At 47.2% G+C, this 16,717-nt stretch overlaps 1 protein-coding gene across 3 annotated transcripts in view; it reads right to left on the reverse strand.

Moving 5' to 3' along the window:
• Ablim3 (actin binding LIM protein family member 3) overlaps positions 1-10,152 on the reverse strand; it is a 122,072-nt gene extending 111,920 nt beyond the window's left edge. For 2 of the 3 annotated variants that reach the window (XR_015046123.1, XR_015046122.1), the window contains exons 1-2: positions 10,002-10,152; positions 9,552-9,654 (exon numbers count right to left, since the gene is read on the reverse strand). Coding sequence is in view for 1 of the 3 variants with exons in the window: in XM_029471984.2 (XP_029327844.1) it covers positions 9,552-9,564 (13 nt within the window). In the remaining 2 variants the exon portion in view is untranslated. Of the gene's footprint in view, positions 1-9,551; positions 9,970-10,001 lie in introns of those variants that run through there. The other variant, XM_029471984.2, reaches the window with a different exon arrangement.
• Positions 10,153-16,717: the final 6,565 nt, after the last annotated feature.

Below are 16,717 nucleotides of genomic sequence, written 5' to 3' on the forward strand. Positions count from 1 at the left end.
CTGTGCTTTGCTTTCTTCGAACTTCCCCATGGGGGTGTGGGGAATTATGCTATTCTAGAAAGGCCCCAGGTAGCTAGGTGAGATCCCTGTTGTTTCCTCCCAGGACACAGTCCTGGCAGGTGTCTTCCTGAGCTGACACAGAGCTCACACTGTGACTGGAAGTCCTCAGCTGGACCAGGTATGTTTTCTATGTCACGACAAAAATGGAACAACCATCAAAGAAGCCCCCAGAGGATGCCTTTCAGGCATTGGGAACCACTGATCCAAAATAGTCCTCTTTGCTCTTGGTCCTATTTTCTACTACCAGGTTCCCTGGAAGCCAAAGCTGACCTCCAGAAGACATAGTGGACCCTGCCTTTGCTCAAATGCATGTAACAGGATAATATATCCACCTCTGGGTGTAGGTCAGCTAAGGAAGTAGGGCTCACAGTGGGGTCTGCTCCCTTCAAGGGAATTTTAATGCGTGGTGGGAGGTAGGGTGTTCATCTACCAACTTCAGGCAGAATCTAGCAGTTCAGAGAGATCCACCTGCCTCTGTCTCCTGGGTTCTGGGCTTAAAGGCATGCACCATCACCTGACTCTAGTTTTGTTTTTTAAGCATCATGGACCAGCTTTGGGTTCTCCATGGGATGAGGTGTTTCTCCCCATTTGATGCTCTATAGGTCATCTGCTAGACTGGGCTATAAAATCCAGGGTCATAGAGGTAAAGTAACATAGAAATACTAAAGTGACAGGAAGTGGGGGTCAATGTGGCTAAATAGACTTTTATACATACAGCATACCTGAATTATAAATCCTACTGACTGGCTATGTTGGGGGAATGGGGGAAGCGGTGCTTTGCAACCTTCGAGTTTGTTTTGTTTTTTTTTCTTGTTTTTTTTCCAGACAGGATATCTCTGTGTAACCTTGGCTGTCTGGGAACTCACCAAGCTGGCCTCGAACTCAGAGATCCAACTTCCTCTGCTTCCTGGGTACTGGGATTAAAGGCATGTGCCACCACCACTTGACTTGGCTCTAGTTTTGTTTTTGAGATAAGCTCGAAATCCCAATTTTGAGATGAGTTAATAATTCACATTTATTAAAATCCAGTCCAGGGAAAACCCAGCATGCTGTCCACCAGAGGCTCATTGTACTTGCTTGTGTGGTCCATGAAAGCAGACTACACCAGTTACATTTAGTGTCTGCTACCAGAATCATGCCTGGTGCCAGCTGAGTTTTTAGCAAATAATATTTGAATGAGTACATTGTCCAGTTTTGATTACCCTTTTGAACATGACCAGGAATTAGGCAAACTGGAAACCAAGACCATGCCTGTAAATTTTATTACAATACTGTAGTTGCATAATGTCCTGAGTCTGTCTCTGTCTCTGTCTCTGTGTGTGTGTGTGTGTGTGTGTGTGTGTGTGTGTGTGTGTGATGAGTGCTCAGCAAACTGAGTGTGAATATGCTTAGCCACTTTTGGTCTTCCCCTATTTGAGATTCCTCACCCCCTCCTTCCCTTTCTGTCCCTTCCATTCTTCCTTGCTCCTTCCCTCCTTTTCTCCCCCAACTCCTATTTTTTCTTCCCTCCCTCTCTCCCTCCATCCCTCATTCACTCCCTCCATCTATCCATCCCTCCCTTTTTTTTCTTTCTAAGACAAAATCACAAGTATCCCAGGCTGGCCTTGGTGGCTCTGTAGCTGAGGATGACCTTGAACAATTGATCCCCCTTCCTCTACCTCTTGAGCGCTGTGATTAGAGGTGCTGCCTCCACCCCAGTTTATGCCGGGATCCAACCCAGAGTCTCTTGGGTATAGTCAAGCACTCTGCCAGCGGAGCTCTATCTCCAGCCAGGAGGGTGACATTGCTGGTCACGAGTGGCACAGGGAGTGTTAAACCATCAACCCTGGAGGGAGAACTTAGGTGACACTAGTATTTTAGATCACCTGTCAGCTCTGGGGGCTGGCTGCTATTTGGAGAAACCTACCTACAGGGAGCGCTTCCTTTGGAGGGCTGCCCCTGGCAGACATGGCCCTGGGGGTTGACTTGAGTCTTCCCCCCATTCCTGTCTGGAGATCTCAAGGCTTGGTTTATCAGAACATGGCCTGATTTGCAGAAAACCGTTTTGTAGATATCAAGTTCAAATGAGGTCATGTGAGTGGCCCTATTCCAGTATGACTGGTGTCCTTACCAGAGGAGAAAATCTAGACAGAAACACAGGCAAGAATTGGAAGGTCTGAAGAGAAACAAGAAGATGTCTAGGTATAGACCAGGAGCTTTCTGGAACCTCAGACTATCAAAGGAAACTCACTGAGTTAAGGCCTTGACTTTGGACTTGTGGTCTCAAGAACTATAAAGCAATTAAACTCTGTTGTTCAAAACACTCAGCATGTAATACTTGGTTGTGGAAACCCTAGTGAAATAACTTACTCATTTTATAATCACTTGTTATGGGCTGGATATCCCTTTAGGCAACTACAGACTTAACTATTACTTTAAAAATATTTATTTTACTTTTATGTATATGAGTATTTTGCCTGTGTTGCATGTATATGCGCAATGTGAGTGCCTGGTGCCCTCAGAGGTCAGAAGAAAGCATAAGGTCCTCTGGAACTGGAGTTATGGATGGTTGTGAACTACCACGTGGTTGCTAGGAATGGAACCAAGGCCTTCAGCGAGAGCAACAAGTGCTCTTAATTGCTGTGCCATCTCCTTAACACCCAGGCTTATTTATTCACAACACCTCTATGAGAAATCCTGTTAATACTCCATGCCCCCTTGATTATCATCAAAGAAGGAAGTTGGTATAGAAAGCAGGCAATTTACTTAAGATACACAGTAAGTAAGGGACAAGGATGAGTTTAAAATAAAAAAAATTCAGTCCAGTGTCCCCTTAAGAACTACAGGATGACAATTTAATCAGCAAACTACCCAGGGTTGGAGTTGCTTACACACTTCTGGTTGTTTTCTGTTCATTTACAATGGAATCTGGTGCATGTTGGTTGAGGGCCAGGGGTTGACCATTCACGACAGCAGATGCTATCTCAGCCAGATGAAGCATTGCCAGACAGGGAAGTCGGGATTCAGAACTCTGAAATCGCTTCCTTTCTACAAGCCAAGTGCTCTTGAAATCACACTATGATTCCTCAGAGATGTGTGCTGTTCATTTTGGGTGATTTAAAAATGGTTATTTACATTATTTCTCTAGGTCCTCTCAGGTAATCATTGTCAACAACTGCTTCATTGTATAGGAAGCAATTCGATTGTCATTTGCTTCACTCTATGTTGTAAATGGCGTCTTCTCTTAAGGAAGGCTTAGGACACGGGATGCAGGGAATGGCATCAGCAGAGACATTGCTACCTGTTCTGGAGTCCACACTGACTTCCTTTGTCTTCCACCTCTCTTCCTATTCTGCTGTGAGCCCTGTGAGGCTGTGGGTGAATGGCTGTTACAGCCTGTCAACTGCTTTTCCTATCCTATGGCTTCTAGTGGGACTGGGCCACTATGGTGAATCCGAGAGCAGATAATGATATTCCTTTCCCTGGCTACTTCCCTAGAACTGGGTTGGTTGCTCTCTGAGAGCCAAGAAGGGCAGGCTCGGATAGGTAGTGCCTACCCAGCACCTAGATGAACCTTCTGGTTCCTTCCTTCTGCTCTTCAGGCCAGGGGCCATCATGACAGGGTTGGGAAGTGGGTGCCATAACTAGGCTCCCTCCCCTGGGCTAATTCTTATTTTTCTGCATGTTTCCCACATATCTGGGAAAAAGCTTTCTCTCATATCCCTATAAAGTGCCCTTCTAGCCCCTGCCAGAAGCCCAGCTGTGAGAATCCTCCTCTGTTTTTATCCCCACACCACAAATAGGTGGCATGTTGCATGGTCTATTTTCTGAAGGATCTTTCTCTCCTTATTTCTATCTTCTAACCACCACAAACCCTGGCCTCATACCTTTTCTGAACCAAGACAATGTGTGTGTCAACCACATAGGATTCTTACTTTCTATCTGCTCTCTATAGCTTAAGCCAAATACAATGCTGGGTTAAACATCTTCCTGAATAATATGGCTTCATTTATATACAAAAGCCCCCATACTGGCTACTGTAATGATGAAACCATCCTTCTGAAATGACCATCAGTCTGAGAGCTTGGCTTCTATGGCACCATCAGTTCAGAACCTTGCCTGACTCAACGGCCAACCTCAGATTCACCCCTGTTCATTGACACCCACCTCCCATGAGCATTTCATTTGGTTCTCTCAAGAACTCTGACCTTTTCTGCATCTTACCGATCACATTCTAGATTATGATCTGTTATGTCCGAGATCATGAAAATCCTGAGCTGGAATCTAGGGAGCCATACTCCAAAGCACAGTTTCTTCCAGCCAGTAACTTTATTGTGGGGTTAAATAATTTCTGAATACCCTTTCCAACAAAAAGAAAAGTTAGCATGCACAGAGGGCATGGTCTGTGGTGGGCAGGATGCTCATCCCACCTTGAGTATGACCCATCCCTAAGTTTCCTACATAAGAAATCATAGCATTTAGGATCTGTGGAAGCACTGAGTATATTATTACTCCAGTGAGTACTATGGTACTTTATGGGACATGAAACTGACTCTGGTGTCCAGGTCTCCAAGCACACTGGGGATCAACTCTGTCTCTTCAAGTTTTGGAACTCCTCGTTATCAACACGAGAACTTCAGCAAACAATAAAATATTGTTGCTTGAGTGTGTACAGTTGGTATCCGTGACTCTAGACTGAGACAGCAACTGGTCTAGGTTCATGAAAATCCCAGAGTGTGTCATTGCCACAGGCTGCATGCCACAGCCCATGTGGCATTGGGTATTTGCAGAGATGGGCCCCATGCAGGGACCACATGCGTGAGTACAGAGTGGCAGAGAACAACAGTCTCTGAGCCTGTGAACATCTACTGTGGAGATATTAGCTGGAATGAGATCTGGGAAAGCAGCTTTGGAAGGTGGAGAGTAGGCAGAGGGGCTGGTGTGATATGGAGAGGACTTTCTGAACAGCGAAGGTCAGAGGAGCAAGCTCTCAGTGGGATGAAAGAGGCAAACATAAGAAGGGCACAGAGGAGGGATGGGTCTGGGTCACGTGACACGCAGCAGAAGGCCACACAGAAAGCGAATATGGGGGAACAACTGAGGGATGGGACAGATCAGTTAGGAGATGCTTCAGTGGGGCAGGTGACAAATGACCCCTGGCATTAGACTTAAATGACCCATGTGTAGAAGGAAAGAAGACAGATGATGGAGATGGCCCTAAGAGCCCCAGAGCCTCGAAGCTCAGTCTCTCCTCTAGCATACAACATTTAAACTTGGGGTTGCAACACATATGAGACCGTGTAACAATGCAGGGGTTATGAAAAAATTGGCAACGGTGAAAGGTTTCTGAGTGCTCTGTGGACATAGATGAATTCAAAATCAAATGAACTTGGTGTTTTGGCAGGTCTCGGCTGGGCTGTGTCACATGACCTCACTGAGGGTGCTGCTACACCACGTGGTGCCAACAAACACCACCCCAAACACCTGGATGAAAATTCGAGCTACTGCATGTTCAGAACAGTAGTGTTTTCACCGTACTTGCTCATGTTTTTTGCTGTTATAAAAACCTAATAGTTTAGTCATGGAAAACAAAGGCTTTTCTACTGCTTAAACTGTCATTCTTCAGCAGGCAAATGCTACATTTGTATATTCGTTCAGATTGCATTGGGTTAGAACAATTGCTTCTAAGAACTGCTATGTGAGCTGTTGACTTTACTTTCATAGAAAACTGTTCAATGAATTTCGGCTTCGGATTAGGACAGAATTTTCAACAATTTCTCAGATGGCCCTAAACATATTTCTGCCATTTTGTTCTGTGCATTTACATGACATGGTGTTTTCAGAATTGATGATTATAAAACCAAAACCAAAACATCGGTTAAACTCTGAAAATGCCACGGGTATTCTATGCCCTGCTGTATCAAATAGTCAACCAAGATTTTAATTAGTTAAGCAAAAGTAAATGATCATATATCATGGCAGCATGCAAATTTACTTCAGTTATCGATATGTAGTAAATGTATAGTACTTAGATATCAAGGAATTATTTCAAAATTAATTTCTTTATAATTTATTATCAGCAAATATTTGATTTCTTTTGAACATTATTTTCTGGTTTATTTATTTTATTATTTTGTGTGGATGAGTGTTTTATCTGCATGGACATATGTGCCCCACATGCATGGCGAATGCCACAGGCGCTAGAAGAGGAGATCAGACTCGCAGGAACTGGAATTACAGACAGCTGTGAGCTGCCATGTGGTGCTGGGAACCAAAATCTGTAAGAACTGCTGAGCCATTTCTTCATTCCCCAGATATTTGATCTCTGCACCTTTTTATAAAGCTACACACCTGGAACTGTGTAAATATTTACTGGACAGAAAGGGATGACAAGTGGAAAGGTTTAGGGAATCCTGAGCTAGGTGGTCTCTTCCATTCCCCTCATTGGTTCTGAGTGGGGAGCCCACCTGGTGCGACCTTTTGGTCCACCGCCTCCCCCGGCCTCAGAATCACTCTTCTTCCAAATGCCTTGCTAATGCTCATCACACCGAGAGAAGCAAGGATCCAGATAATGCTGAAATCTACACTCAGTAACGAGTGGCTGAGCACTGTCCTGTTTCGTAGAGTGTGGAGCAACTTTCTTGTTAATAAGCATAGTTTTGTACATGGTTATGGAACCCGTCCTTGTCATTCCATATAACCCTCCTCCAGGTATGCTTCTCAATTCGTTGGGAAGGGGTGACACCCGAGAGGACTGCTTGCTAACATTCCAAAGTTAATGTAGTGGTGACAGTGACCCCAATGATGGCCAGAGTAAAGACGGCTGATAATCACCTGTTGCTGACATGTCAGCTGTGCCCACAGACAAGCACGTCAACTAAGTGTTTTACACAAAGGCGTAACATGTAGATTCCATTCCAACTTATATTTCTGCAGATGAAGCAACATGTTGAAGACCACACCATTACTAAGATGAGAGAGGCCACCTAAACTGGGACCCTCGGAGGCAAAGTAAGCTCCCCCCTCCCTTTCTTCCTCTCCCCCCTCCCTTTCTTCCTCTCCCTCCCCCTCTCCCCCTCTCTCCCTCCTCCCCTCTCCCCTTCTTTTCTCCCCTTCTTTTCTCTCTCTTTCTCAGCAGATCCTCACTTTGTAACTCATGCTGGCCTAGAATTTACCAGGTAGCCCAGACTGCCTTTGAACTCAGGGAACTCCTCCTGCCTCAGCCACCAGATATCTAGGATAACAGTCCATTTGTCACAACAGCTGGCTGTCGCTGCTCTTACAGTTAGTTGCCTCCAAACCGCAGCCCTGTGTTCTCCAGGTGACCTGATTAGAAGTTGAGCAATAAGTTATAGTTTGCCCAAATTTCGATGTTGGCGCCTGAACCACTGACTAGTCAAATACAGTTCACATTCCAGAACCTTTCGAAGTCCAACAATTAAATAAATGGCTTGAGATGACCAAATACCAATAGTAATGTCTCATCTACGAAGCTGGAACCACCCACCTCACAGCTTCAGTGGGAGTTTCTGTGTGGGGCTTAGCAGTGCCCAGGTTGGTAACTGGCATGTGGACCCCTTAACTGGTATTGGAATTAACACTGTGAATTGGCGCTGTGTGAATAGGATTATTTCACATCTAAAAGGAGAACATTTTTGATCACATCAGACGAGCCAAGGGCCTCCTGCCAGTCTTCTGCTCTGTGGCCCTATGACCTTGTTACTCTATGAGGTCTGATTTTGATTCTCTCCATCTGCAAGGTCTCCTTGTTGAGATGAAGCTCAATGATAAAGCCCAGTTCTCAGGCCCTGAGACTCCCCATAGGGTGCTCCAGCTACTGAGCATTCCTCTCTATTGGATGCTTGGGGGCTCCCAAGGTTGTCCTGGTTATTTTATTGATCACTTCCCAGCATGACTGTAAACTTAACATCCCCTAATATTACATTGATCATTATTTCAAAGGAAGGAAGAAAAGACAGGATGAAGGGAAACCTGGTTTGGGGTTTTTGGGGTTTTTGTTTTTTTGTTTTTTTCAGTCTGAAATACTCAGTGTTGCTAATAGAACAAACATTTCTTAAGATTCTAGAACAACAAAAAGGCAGAGTCAGTTGCTTATCGCCTTTCTTAGTTCCTTCTCATCTATCAGTTACTGGGAAAGACTCCCATAAACAAAAATCCCCCCCTAGATAGAGCAAGGAATGGCAGGCGATCCACACCTTAATTTTTCTGAAGCACACAGATGCAAACATACGGCCCTCCAGTGACAGGGTTGACAGGGCTTGTCCCCACCCACTTCCCAAGTCTGGTATGAAGCCAGAACATCATTTCAGACTGTCAGCTAAGAGGAAAAATTCTCTGGTTATAAGAGGGGAAGGGAGTCCAGCCTCACTCGCTTGCTTAACACAGCTATGTGATACACAAAGGAAGACGGCAGAGACGTGAGTCACACAAATGCGTAGTAAATAAATACATTTCGTTTCCATCCCAGCGGCTGTGCAGCCTCTCTGTGCCAAGGCCTTGAAGTGGAGGGAGAGTCAGGAAGTAGTGGGGCTCGCCTCACTCAGGTGCTGACCCCCCCCCTTCACCCCGCCCTTACTGCCAAGCTCTAGCTTTTGAAGAAAGACCTCGTCAATTCTTGATCAGAAAGGTCTCCGGCGTATCCCTCCAGATCTCATAGCCGAGCAATCTGAGATGCAGAGTTGGGACTAAGCCCAAAAGTCAGAACCTCCAATTGGGAATGCTCGCAGGACTCTTCTGGTTCAACAGAGCCAGCCAGTGACATTTGAACACAATTATGCCCTCCTAGGGTATTGCCTGGGTCACATTAACCCATCCAGGACCTTCCTGGGTTGCTTGAGTACATTTCATGGTAGCTAGGACCCTAAATGTCTGGCCCAGGTTCTGCAGGGCAGTTATTGCTTCTGCCGTGACAGAGCTGTTGCTCAAAGGGTTTGCCACTTCCTCTCGTTCTCCTGTAGGCTAAGCAGCCTCCAGGTAGGTGGGGAATCAGCCTGGACCACTGAGGGAACAGAAGCTAAATCTTTCTTCCGGACCCAAAGGTGGCTTCGTGAGGATTTGTTTATCAAATCGCTCTTTGCTATCCCAGGTCCGCCCAGGCCCGCCCACGGCCTCTTTGCTCTTCTCGGGACAAGCAGGGCCTCCATGGATTTCCAGATGTGGGCACGGAGGTCTCCTGGGAGCCCCCCACAGTCAGACAATGGCCACACTACTGCTTCTTAGGCCTTTCCAGGCACAGCTAGGAGACAGCAGTTTTCCCGACAGAGGAAACTGGCGCCGCTGATTAAACATTAGCAAAATCATGAGGAAAAGGCAGACCCCAAAGCTCTCCCTGTGCCAGGGAGCTCCGAAAGCAACCGAAGGAGGGAGTCCGGGCGTCAGGTGTCCCCGCAGATACCGGCTTCCTTCCTCTTTCCAGGCAGCCCGGGTGCAGGCTCCTGAACCTCCCGCCCCCACCCCTGTTCCCATGGCAAAGGAGAGGAGGATCCACTTACTGCTCGTGTTCATGGTGATGCCTTTGCTCTGGGTCGTTCATTCAATACGGAGGAGGCCCCGGTTGCTTTTTAAATCTTGTGTTCTCCTGGCCTCACTCATCACCTAGGGGTGAAAAGGCAGAGCAGGGCCAGCTGTGTATCCTCAGGTGCGCTCTCCCCCTGCTGGCCCCTCCGTCTGGGCTGGAGCCGCTGGCCTTTAAGGCTAGTGGACGAACAGGGCAGGTGAACAGGGAGGAGGGGCAGGCGAGGAGGACTCAGGTGCCTGGTCCTCAGCACCTGGGACCCGAACCCTGGGTAGTAGCGAGGCTGGCAGCGCTGGCTCGTGCGCACCCCGCGTTATCCTAGCCGGCAGGCTGCGGAGCCCGAAGGGGGTGTGGACCACAGGGAGGCAGGGCGGAGGCAGCGCGTCCCCGCCCGGCCTCGGGAGCAGCGACCCGCCCCGGGACCCACCTCTTGGCCAGTTTTGGGAGCCAGAGGCCCCTGCCCCGGCCCCTGCAAGCGGCTCATGAATCCCGCGGGTCGTCTGGGGTCTGGGATGCCAAGGCGAGCCAGGCGAAACCTGAGAGCTCGCCATCCATGATGTGGGCTCGCAGCTTGGCAGCGCGGGGGGCGCGGCCGCTCGCTGCTGCCACCTGCTGGACGCGCCGGCGCGTGTCTGAGGCTCCGCCCTGCAGGGCTTTTTGCCTGAGTGCTGGGGGTGGTGGGGGAAAAAAGAAAAAAGAAAAAGGGGGGGGGCAGTCCGGGAGGAGGTATGGGGGGTAGGGTGGACCTGGGTCCTAGGGGTGAGCCTACATAAGGAAGGAAAGTTATCACTGGGAGGACTTAGAGGGAGAGACTGGCTTTGGAGGAGATGAACTCCCACCTCAGCCCAGGGCTGACAAGCTGGGTGCAGTTTAGCCTTGCGTAGGTCCCTACTGAACTGTATCCTGTGGCCGCTGGGTCAGTGAATGGGATGCTCAGGTAGCCTTTATCCTTCCGACTTGGGTCCCCATTCCCCTACTTGTTCTCTTGATTCCTGGGATCACTAGATTAATTTGCTCTAATAGCCTACCTCCCGTGTCTCACTAGAAATGTTCACTGTATGAAAAAAAAAAGGGGGTCTTCTCAGTAGGCCTCCTCCATCAGGGCCTGGCACAGTAGGTGTCAGCTAAGCGTTGCTGACAAAAATGACCCTTGTCTTATGTGACCCTAATATGGCACAACCCTAATTGTGGAAGGTCTAAGCATCTTCACCCCGTTGCTCTCTCCCTTCTGAGGAAGACAGCAGGTATATTGCCTGGGCCACCTTAGCTTTTGTACAGCCAACTTTACCTCGAGTTATTATTATTGTTGTTGTTGTTATAGCAATTAGCTGTCATGGCTATTTTTTGAATTTTTGGGGTGACAACTGACCAAAATATAGTGGAGGCTCTTCACATTCCTATGACAGCTGACTTTGGCACCTTCTCAGCCTCATTTATGCTTATCAAAATGCAACGACTTAGCAGACTAGGAGACCATATATACCATCCTAGTCCACACAGTGACTCTGGAAGGGGCATGTATGGACTCAGAAAACTGAATATCCATATTCTCAGAGTTCTCAGTTCTAGAGCACAGCATCTTGTTGGCAGACCTGACCCTTCTAGGTTAACTAGAAGTTCCGTGTAAGGATAACCTCATGCACTTGAGTCTGGGGTCTCTGGTTAAGGTGAAGTAAGTGCCTTCTTAACCCTCTAACGAAGACATCTTATAGATAAATATAATGTCTGTATCCCATAAAGCCGAGACTATTGATACGCCCTAAATGCAAGGCATGGTAGTGGCTGAAGACCCTTTAGATAAACTGAATTACCAATGAATTCCAAATTCACTTTCATAGTGTATCATGATCGTCTTTTCCGCTGAGATGGGGTGAAGATAGTTCCAGCCTTCTCACAGAGGTTCGTAGAATCATTTATGTGTGTAGCAGGTTTTCAGATACAGGCAGAAGGTATAGACATCTAGGATCTGGGTTGGTTCCCTTAGCAAGCACTTCAGTAGGTATGCCAGAAGCATTTAAGATACATCATTGTGTTGAAAAGGGCAGAGGCCTGGAATATCTTTGAAATCATAGTAAGTGATTAATAAACTCCTAAGCTCTTCTCTAAGATTTCTCTGGAGACTGCTACAGATTTAGACCAGGATTCCTTATTCAATCCTAGATTATCTTATTAGGTTCTAATTCTTAGAGAAAAGTTATATTCCCCCCCGCCCCCTCCCCGAGAGAAAGTTCAGATGAACAAGATGTATAAAAATAACCAAACTACATCCATTTATTGTTATTCAAAACTTTAATAAAAAATTATAGAGCAAACTCAAATAAAAGAACGGTGTATATCCCTTCCTCCAGTCACTCAACAGTAATAATATGGGATGTTTATTCTGTGCCTGCCTTCCTGCCAATCTTGGAGGGATACAGTAGTTAGGAGGACAGACAGGTCCTCTACACTCACGTAGCATCAGCTGGGCTTAGGGACAAGAGAGAAGATGACAGTTAACGACGTACAGCTTAAATCAGGTAAGCCTGCTTGCTGGCAGCCTGGTTAGGAGCTCAAGGCCTGTTTTTAACCCAGATGATTGGGTCTCCCAGGTGCATGTCATTTCCTAGCTGTGTGACTTCCAACAAGATAATCTCTATGAGTGCCGACTTCTTCATCTGTAAAATGGGTACAATGACTGTAGCGCTCTATCAAATAATGGGATGCATGGAAGTTCCGTTGTAGACTGATCCTTAGTGACACTCTTCACCCTCACCTGTCCAAAGTGACAATCCTGTTATCGCCTAGACAGCCCCTGTCGAACCTCTTCATGCCTTAAAACTTTCCAATGACATGGAGCTTAGCTAACCTGTTGTTCTACTCTGGGATTCTTTCTACAACACATCCTTCTGGTGGCTGCTGAACTCTGTCCTTAGGAGAGACCACTGGGCAGTTGATCCCTATAAAAGATCCAAGAAGCTTCCATGTGAGAACAATATTACTTTCATGGTTTTAAAGCTAGAAAGAAAGGTTGTGGGTTTTATTTTTTTTTCCCCAAAGTGCTCCCTATTTTCCCTATGAGGCCAAAAGGATGTTCACAGCAATCTGGGGTAGCAGGAAAGACGGGAGGAAGTGGGGGGTGGCGACCTGTGGCTGTAGAAGTCATCAGAGGATCAGAGTCATGGCTCTCTCTGGTCCAGAGCCCGGGGTTGACAGCTATAGAGCAGGGAGCCCTTTGTTTGGAAGTTTGTTTTGAACTTTGACGCTCCAGATGGTCACAAACAAGTCCCACTTGGAAACAGGTTTCCGCTTGTTGAAAAGCCCTGCGACAACATCGCCAGGAGAGCACTTTTCTGTCTTCATTACAAGGAGGAGGATGCCAGCTCGGCCAAGCTTCACCCATGGCCGTTGCCTGGATCTCTGAGGCTGTTGTGGGGCTGCCCATGATGCAGCTCCTATTTATGGGTGCTCATCCTTACTGACCTCACGGTCCCAACCAGAGCCATGTCTGTCTCTCCTCTTCACCTTCTGCCCACACCCTCTCCCAATGTGTTATTATTATTTAGATAACACAGTCTCGAACCCCTACCTTTCCTTTGTTCCTACCCCCACCAACCTGTTGCACTCTGGGCTTCTCTCCACCATATCTGCCCACGCCTCACCGTTCGTTCTTGTGTATGGTGAATGTGTGCTCATTCACCCTCACCTTCACACAAGTATAGGAACCGGGGAGGAGTGTTTGTAATTTAACGGCTGCCACCTCTACATACTGGAGCACCTTGCTAAGAGGGAGAAGTTCTAATCTTACTTTTGAAAAATAGTGTGTAGTAACATATGGAGCACAGGAGCCTTGGTTTGGAAGGATGTGAACAGTGCATCTGGAATATTCTTTGCAGTAATGCATACATGTGGACATACATGCTGTATGTACCATATAATGAGATATAGAATACACCTAATGCATCACATGAAGGGATCCAATTATCTTAGTAAGGGTTTTATAGCTGTGAAGAGACACCATGACCACGGCAACTCTTCTGAAGGAAAACATTTAATTGGGGCTGGTTTACAGGTTCAGAGGTTCAGTCCATTATCATCATGGTGGGAACATGGCAGTGTGCAGACAAATATGATGCTGGGGAAGGAGCTGAGAGTTCTACATCTTGATCTGACAGCAGACGGTAACTGTGCCATCGTGGGAGTACTTTGAACCTAGAATATATAGAGCAAATAATAGAACAACGTCAAAGCCCACCTTTACAGTGAGACACTTCCTCCTATAAGACCATACTTCCCCAATAGTGCCACTGTTTATGGCCAAGGATTCGGACACATGCATCTGTCGGGTCCATTCCTACTCAAGCCACCACAAACTATCCCCCCACAAATGGGTCCTATGTAGATGCCACATCCACACGCAGCTGGCAATCTCTGTCTGAGATTCAGCTGACTGCAGGTGAGAAATATCTGAAGAAGATTATTGTGTTCATATTGAATGCGTCTAGGCTTTTCCCGTCACTACTCAAGGGATATGGTAGAAAACTACTTACAGAGCATTGCTCTGTGTTGGATATTATAGGTAGTCTAAAGACGACAGAAAGTATGCCTGATGGTGTGCACGGGTTATATGCACATATTATTGGTGTTATATATATAAAGGGCTTGTGCAGCTGAGATTTTGGACATTCTTAAACCCATCCCCTGCTGATTCTGAGGGGCAACTGTTTAACTGTGTGTGTGTGATGCACTGTAAAAGGCTCAGATGGATACATTCCCAACTATCCAGCCCTTGAATGAATGGACTTTTCTTTATTATGTAGGTTTAGCAAAATTACTCGTCTAAATACAACATGGAAAAGATTTTGGCCCACATTTGCTTTAATTTGTTTACTCAATAACCTTTAACTGAGCATCTATTCTGTCGGGAGGCTTGATGAAGACAGCGAGTTAGTATGTGACAGACTTAAGATCAGGGTCTGCAAGACAGGTGAGGAGCTGCTCTCCCCAGCCGGGTGATTCTGAGGCTAAAGAAGGAGCAAGGACAGTCATCCTCTGAGTTCCTTGGAACTGGAGGGAGGTAACATACACAGAGCTAAGGAACCTGCCTTAGCCAGGGTTTCGACTGCTGTGAGGAGACACCGTGATCACAGCAACTCTTATAAAGGAAAACATTTAGCTGGGGCTGGATTACAGTTTCAGAGGTTCAGTCCGTTGTCATCAAGCCGGGAAGCATGACAGCGTGCAGATAGACAGAATGGCGCAGGAGAAGGAGCTGAGAGCTCTACATCTGGATCAGCCGGCAGCAGGAAGTGAGAGTGACACTGGGCCTGGCTTGAGCTTCTGAAATCTCAAAACCCACCTGCATTGACAAACTTCCTTCCAACAAGGCCACACCTCCTAATAGTGCCACTCCCTCTGGGCCTATAGGAGCCATTATTATTTAAACCACCGCAGGGCCAAAGGTCACAGACCAGAGAGAAGATGCATCTGAAGTCACTGATGAAAGAAGTGACAAGGATACCAATGATGCTGACAAGCCAGAACTAAGGGGCCTGGGATCCAAGTTGTTCTGTTGGTGTAGGAGGGCAGAGATCACGAATGTTCAGTCTTCGTGGTGAAGGCAGTAAAAAGAAAGAGACCGTGGGATAAGATGCTCTGGCTGCTATTCCAGCTATGCGGCTTTAGGCCACACCTCTCAAACGCATAGGTTCCTCACACATAAAATGAAGATTCCATTAAGACTCGACTCGTTGTGAGCATCCATAGCAATGACAGAGACACAGTTTGGTCCAGAGTTACTCACAAGTGACTGCTTGCTACTTTCAACTGCCATTAGCCTTGGAGCAAACCTCGTTGACTTGTTATATGGGCCCAAGTCTCCATATTTATAACAGGAGGATTGTACCAGAGACTTCCTGAAGCCTGATCTTGGCTGGAGAGTGCTCTGTTGGAGCTGGACAGATGTGACCATTTTCCAAGGTCATGTGGGGATCTTTAATCTCCTAGGGCACTGCTGAGACCCAGACCCTGGGCAGATCAAGATCTTCAGGGGACAGCTTTCTGCTTACTGCTCCCTAGCCCCATGTCAGTTCCCTCCCCCAGGCCTGTCCTCTTCCCCACCTCTGTGGAATTGGCAGGACTTGGCCCTGTTGTCCTGGCTGGAACAGCTATGCTTTTCCTCTGGTTCCTCACATTGTTTTTGTGGAGCTTTGTTGAAAATAAAATCAAAGTAGTTTCCAAGATGTCCGTAAGGCTTCTGGGGGCTTGTGGGGGGAAGTGGGAGAGGGGGGACAAAGGGTTGCCTCAGAGAATTGAGGGTGACCACATGGCCTTCAGTCAGAAGTCCCCACTGCAGGATTCTGCTGAGGTCTTGTAGGTATGTCCTTTCAGGGCCCAGAGCTCCTTCCTGATTCTCACTCTTCTAGCAGAAGGAAGGAGCTGCGGTACAGCCAACTGGGGGATACACACTAGGGAGAGCCAAGTGCGGAGCACAGGCCTGTTACTCCCTTGTCTGCCTGTGGTTCAGCTTTCCCATAATAGACTCTGAGGGGACATCAGGAAACATCCTGCTCCACCCCTCCAGGTTGCAGGTTGAGAGTGTACGTCTTACATTTTACTCAGCATCTCCCTTGCCTCCCACTCCCCTGCAGGCAGAGCCCATGGCTGCTGTGCTTACCTTCCGTAATGGTGGTCGTGTCTTCAAGATCTTCTCAAGTCCCATGTTTTCCTTGAGTCCCTCCTTATAGCATCTTTAGCACTGACCACCCTGGGCTTCCGGTGGGTGTCTCCATCTTGGGAGCTCTGTGCCCACTACTCTCGTATTGGTTTGCTCATCTTCTGTGTCAGCGAAGCTGGTGCCTCCTCATTCTCTTTGCCCTGGTTAAAGTGACAGAAGCAGGCAGCCTGCACTGTGTCTTTGGTTAGAGAGATCAGTGGTTCCCACACTAGGCAGACTTGTCCGTTACTCCTTGATGTTCACTATAAGTTAGTTCTTAGACCCTCTTCCCCAGGTTTACCCTGTTCTTCTTTGCATACTTGCTCTTTCACATCTGAGTTCTGTCTCTGGAAGTGGAAGATAAGGTCTTCCACGGAAACCATTAGACTTCTGGGGATGCACACCTCCCCACATCACTTAGGGTTACAAATGGGTCTCCACTTCTACCCTGA

The sequence above is a fragment of the Mus caroli genome, unplaced genomic scaffold (genome assembly GCF_978045245.1).
Source record: "Mus caroli unplaced genomic scaffold, Mus_caroli_1 scaffold_19, whole genome shotgun sequence".
Classification (NCBI taxonomy): Eukaryota; Metazoa; Chordata; class Mammalia; order Rodentia; family Muridae; genus Mus; species Mus caroli.